General features: G+C 35.6%; 1 protein-coding gene across 2 annotated transcripts; it reads left to right on the top strand.

The window, feature by feature from the left end:
- Positions 1 to 679: 679 nt before the first annotated feature.
- On the top strand, positions 680 to 4959 carry LOC107901313 (U-box domain-containing protein 5). Of its 2 annotated transcripts, none has more exons than XM_016827271.2 (6): positions 680 to 1548; positions 1689 to 1772; positions 2071 to 2212; positions 2367 to 2474; positions 2578 to 3740; positions 3946 to 4959. In XM_016827271.2, the coding sequence occupies exons 3-6, from the start codon at positions 2075 to 2077 to the stop codon at positions 4703 to 4705; spliced, it is 2169 nt and encodes a 722-aa protein (XP_016682760.1). In that variant the 5' UTR covers positions 680 to 1548; positions 1689 to 1772; positions 2071 to 2074; the 3' UTR covers positions 4706 to 4959. The 2 variants fall into 2 exon arrangements, with proteins under 2 accessions (XP_016682760.1, XP_016682751.2); XM_016827262.2 differs by having other exon boundaries at positions 2027 to 2212.
- Positions 4960 to 6128: the final 1169 nt, after the last annotated feature.

Raw genomic sequence — 6128 nt, 5'->3', positions numbered from 1 at the left:
AAAATTTTAAAATTTTAATTTTGATCCTAATTGTAGCAGCTAAATCTATTCGATTAAATTTAATCACTAGTCTTGTATTATGTGTAAACTTATAGATTCAATCCATATTTTTTAATTAAATCATTCTAAATCCTTATACTTTTTTATCTTTGAAATTTCAGCCTTAATACATAAGACCGTTGTAAATCTATCAAGTGGATTTTTAATTATATATGAAAATAACAAACTGACATGACATTACACATATGATAATAATAAAATTTAACACAACAAAATTAATAGTAGAATTTAACCCAAAAATAAATTAGTAGTTCAATTTCATTTTTATGTATTTAAAAAGAAAAAATTGGGTATCTGAATCTCATGAATAAAATTAGTAGTTGAGATATACAGTTTTGGGAGTTTTTATCTACTTTTGAACTTTGTTGACTTTTTTGAATTATTGAAGCCAAAGCTCCCACTTGCCGTTTTACCATTCAAGAGTGACTGCGTAGGCCGCACACGGATACATCAGCCTATCATTGGTCAATATACGAACTACTACTTAAACCTTAATCGCCGTTGATTCAATGCAATGAAGCATCAACGGTCACAAAATCATCACAGAATCATAGGCAAGTGCTATAGCAGTCCTGTGACTGTCGTAAACGTTGTCTTAAAGCTTAACCAGAGGAAGAAGAACCTGGTCTAGAGACCGAAGAAAATGATCCCTTTGACCATTTTGTTTTTGTTTTATCCTTATCTTGATTATCATAAATGCAATTCTTCTTCCAGAACCCTATTCGAAATTTTTTTATTCATGAATTTCATCTATCTGTACAATTGATAGATCATTTTTAAATTTATACATTAAATTGTTATTTTAATAGTACAAGCAATTATAATAAAAATAGGTGGGGGAACGTAGTTGATTCCTTTGATCATAAAGTCTAAAAAAAAAAAAAAAAGGAAGAAACTTTCTTTTAGGGTAAGTTCTCATTCATTCATAAGCATTTCCATGTCCTGTTCTCCCCACAGGCAACTGTTACTTTCCTGATGTAAAGGTTTCTTTTATTTTTCTTGCTTGCCTGGTCTAAGAGGGCTCTAAAGCTAAATTTGACTCTCTTTCGTTTGTTGGGTTATAACAAGAGTTCTCGTTTGTGGAATTGTCCTCCCCTTCAAGATTCTTCTTTTACAATATATTCACCTATGGCTGTTAACATGGTTCTTTGAGTGTTGGGAGTTTTCTTTTCTTTTCTTTGAATTACTGCTTCCTTTTCACCTTGCTCATCTTTGGTTTGAAAAAATTAAGAGTTGGTTCTGACTGTTTTTCAAGCGTGAGTCACTGTTTCTGTGGTGGCTGCAATGATATCTTCTCTGAAGTGCTTACCTCTTTAATTTAAGTGGCCAACAGGCCAAGTATCTGGTTGTGGTTATTTTCCTAAATAAAGCGTATTTGCCTCTTGTTGTGGTTCAACTTCTGTATATTTGGTGTGGCTACATACAAATAACCAAAAGAAAAAGAAAAAAAGCTTCTCTTCATCAGTGCTCCATTTTCTCCATCACTAGGTGAGTTTCTCTTAAAAAAAAAAATTCACATCCTAATGAAAGAAATAAAACCCCTTTCCATCTTTTACAGTTTAATATTTGAAAAACTATATATGATTATCTTAAGCAGTTTCTGATCTGTTTAACTACTTCTTGTTCAGTTTCTTTAATCAGTATACTATCTCTTAATGGGGATCGATGCTGCCCAAGTAGTGGAGACTCCATGCCATCCCAGTCCCTTTAAGGTACAAGTAATTACTGAGTGTGGTTTTCTTTTTCTGATTCAACATGGAATTTTTGGGGTTAAAGTATAGCTAGAAAATAGATCTTATACAATTCATCTATGCCTGTGCAGATTAATTGTTACTGTGTAAGAAAACATATATTTGCTTAAACATAGAGGATCATATCATTGTACCCATGTTTGCTTTTAAGGTGTTTGATATTCATCTCATATGAGTATGTTTTACTTATTGCACCGCCGACACTATGTTTGTAGGTGCATCACGTGATGTGCACTGAATTTAGGAAGTTGGTTGATAGGATTATGAGGATATTCCCAGAAATCGAAGCTGCTCGACCTCGATGCACTTCGGGAATAACGGCACTATGCTCACTCATCAGTGCAATTGACAGAGCAAAGTTGCTTCTCCAGTACTGCAGCGAATCCAGTAAACTCTATCTGGTGTGTTTTTTTTTTCCCTTTGAGTTTATGACCTGGCTCTTGGAAGGCCAGTTTTTTATGACAATCTGATGCTAAATAGTCTTCTAGAGAGTTGAACTTCTTGATTGGTCAACTTGATACTTTTTGGTTGATAGTTCTCTGCAATTGCTTTCAGGTAATAACAACGGATGTCCTAGTTTCAAGGTTTCAAAAATCAAAAAACTTGTTGGAACAAGGTTTATGCCAAATTCAGAACATGGTTCCAGTTATGTTGGCGGTCGAGGTTTGTCAAATCACTTGTCCTATTAAGCTTATATTCACCCTTCTTTGTGGTGCTAGTTAGGGTCATGTTCTTTGTTCATGCTGACATTGAAATATTATTGCAGATCTCTCAAATTATTGATGATCTACGAGCTGCAAATTTTATCCCTGATAAATCTGAAGAAGAGATCGGGAAGGTTGTAAGAGAATTGCTCCTGAGGGGAGTTGCAGAGTCGGATTCAATGGACTGTGCTGAAATTAAAGCTCTTCAAACTGCAGCATCACAACTTCATTTTACGACTTCAAAAGACATCTTAACGGAGAAGAGATCTATTAGGAAGTTGCTGGAAAAAGTCAGTGACTCTGACCAACAAAAGAAATATATCTTGAGATGTCTTTTGTATCTGCTGAGGAAGTATTCGAACCTTATTATCAAAGAGCAAACAGACGACAAGACTGATCGGAATGAAGGAGCGTTTGCAAGTAACAACCCTAGTACTAATTGTATGCATACTCACTCGGTTAATGCGGAATCTCATATGGAGTATAAGCAACATGATGTTCTTGCTGATAAGTCAAGTATTGCCACTCTTCCTGACGAATTTAAATGCCCCATATCTTCAAGATTGATGTATGATCCTGTTATCATTGCTTCTGGACAAACATTTGAGAGGATTTGGATCCAGAAGTGGTTTGATGATGGTAATGATTCGTGCCCAAAAACCGGAGTGAAACTGGCCCATCTGTCATTTACTCCAAATTCTACCATGAAGGATCTAATATTAAAATGGTGTTTCGCATATGGGATCACCATTCAGGACCCAAGCAGCCAACCTGATGTGTCTCACTTGTTGGAAACTTCTTACACCTCCATAGCTAGTTTTGGCAGTTATATAAATGATCTGCGCTTTCCAGTGGACATCAGCAATATATCGCTAGGATCTTTAGATGCTAGTTATACTTCCAGTAAACAGAATGGAGATGGCTTAAGTTTGGTACCAGAGCAGAACAGTGATGATCTTTGCCGATATCAATCTCCCAGCAACATAAGTAAGATGGATTTGGAGTCTCTATCTAGCCTTCTTGAACTTGATTGGGAAGCACAAAATAAGATAGTTGAAGATATGAAAAATCATTTGGAATGTGATGAGCTATCTTGTTTTTCTTTGTCACCCGAGAACTTCATCGAGCCTCTCATTAAGTTTTTGAGCAGTGGTCATTATTTACAGGATGTAAGAGCACAGAGAGCTGGATTTCAGTTGTTATCGACCTTTCTTCGCAAAAACAGGTAATATGTTCTAGCATGTGTTGCAGCAGTTCTTGTATCATGTTTTATCATGTGAAAGGTCATTATTTTGCGTGTTTCCTTTTTCGTTTTTCTTTGAAGAACTGTATGTCTTTTCGATCCTTTAAAGCATGATTTGTTAGTTTCTGCTATCCTTTACTTGAATAGAGGGGCTTATTTTTTTCATTGCTTTGTGAGCTTCTTGCAGAAATGGCATAAGATACCTAAATGAAGATGCATATAGTCTGCTATCATTGTTCCTTGACTCTGAAGTAACTCAAGAGGTTCTCGATGCCATGGAAGTATTGTCTTGCCATAGCAGTTGTAAATCCAAGATTGCTGCATCTGGTGCTCTTGTTTCCCTTTTAAATATTCTTGACTTGAATATCACAGATTTCCAAGAACGAGCCATTAAAACTTTGCGCAACCTGTCCTCAAGCCCCGATGTTTGTTCCAATTTGGAGCGTTTGGAGTGCATCCCAAAATTGGCTCCATTCTTACAAGACACCACTCTCGCAAGGCACTGTATAGTGGTATTGCGAAATTTGTGCAGTAACGAAGCGGCTAGGGCTTCTATCGCCCAAACTCCTGGATGCATTGGTTCTGTTGCTATATTACTGGAGACCAACAGTCACGAGGATCAAGAGCATGCCTTGGGTATTCTCCTTTCGTTGTGCTCGCAATGTGTTGAATATTGTCATTTAGTGAAGGATGAGAGTGATATATTCCCCGCCCTTTTCGATGTATCCGTTAATGGGAGTGAAAAAGGGAAGGCAAGCGCATTGGAATTGCTACGGCTACTAAGAGATACCAACTATGATGGTGAACGACAAGAATGCTTTCAATCCGACAATGTTGCACCCGAAGATGCTAATGACAATGCCAAAGACAAGAAGTCTCCCAAGGCACTGTTTGGAGTGAAATTGTCCATGTTCTCAAAATCCATCCCAACAAAAAAGAAGAAATGAAACATGGATTTTTCTGCTCTCAATTGACTTTGGTATTGACAAATATTTTGCCTGGTAGGGGGTTTGCTTACCGGGATGTGGCGCCAATATCATCATACCGTAGCTAAAGGCGGTTAGTTGATTATTGAATTTGTCTGACTCCGACATTGATTTTCATGATATAGTTTCTTAGATTTGATCATATGTAAGAGGTATCTGCTGTCATTATCTGATTGTAAGATTTTGTTTTTTTAAATGTATATAGTTTTTGGCAAGAGTTGGAGTTTGTCTCTATACCTTCTTTTCCCACAATATGTTAACTGTCCTTTCCAACATAGATACAGTGATCTGTAGGAAAACAGATCAAAAGACACCTACTTTTAGCAAAAGACCAAAATAATCAGTTCAACCGAAAATCTGTTGCCTTCTTAAATAAACTTGGATTAGTATCGTTGGCCTATTCCAAAATGTCTTCTTGTAATGACATGCTTCCATGCTTTAGCCGCTAGCTCTTTCTCACGTTTTTACCCCCAAGTACATGTGCAACTTCGGCAACATAGCCATGTGACTATTGATGTAACTCACTTAAGAAGGCAGATTTTTTACAGGCTGTGGATTAAAATCCGTGACTAACGAACAAAAAGTTTTCATAGAAATCAATTGATTAAATGGGGCTTATTTAATCCACTCGAACTGGTCTAATTCGTGAAACATATGGAGAAGTTCATTTACTTGAAGGCTTGGTGGCCCAATAAAATAGTTAAAGAAAATTAGGACAAGTTTGGTAAATATAAAAAATAATCTTAAAATATATGTAATCTGTTAAGATTTTATTTTGTAATCCTAAAGATCATGTAAATTCCTTTTAAGAATCTCAAATTGTAAATATGTTTTCATCTTAACCGTTGATGTAGAGTAAATTGTACTGTTCGATCTGAAGGTGTTTAACTACAAATAGAAGTTTTTCCTTATTTGTAATCACTCAAATGTAATCATTCATAGTAATTGAATACTATTGAAAGCATTCACTCAAACACTTGACGTGATTGGGTTGTCTTGTGGCTTTTTTATCTTTCGTTATTCTTTTGTCTTTGAGTTGCTTCTGCTTTAGTTGCAGTGTCTTGAAGAATTTCTATTGAGAATTCTCACTTTGCAAGAGTTGGATTGACTAGAAGAATTTTAAAAAATATAAATTGCCTAAAGCCGCACAGATTGTGAAACTAAAGTACTAACCTCGTGACAGATGTGACAATAATAACGGTTTATGTTACTCTTTTTAACTTTTTATTTTTCTTGGGGTGATTATATTTGGTACTCGTATCAGCTGTATGAGATTTGATAGCAACAATAACTTACGTACTTTAACACTTTATTTCACTTTATTTTTTTTAAAGTATATGTGTCCAATACTCATGTTAAATATGTTTGTTAACATAAGTATAAG

Source organism: Gossypium hirsutum, chromosome A11, assembly GCF_007990345.1.
Source record: "Gossypium hirsutum isolate 1008001.06 chromosome A11, Gossypium_hirsutum_v2.1, whole genome shotgun sequence".
Classification (NCBI taxonomy): Eukaryota; Viridiplantae; Streptophyta; class Magnoliopsida; order Malvales; family Malvaceae; genus Gossypium; species Gossypium hirsutum.
This window is presented reverse-complemented; position numbering and strand designations above follow the sequence as displayed.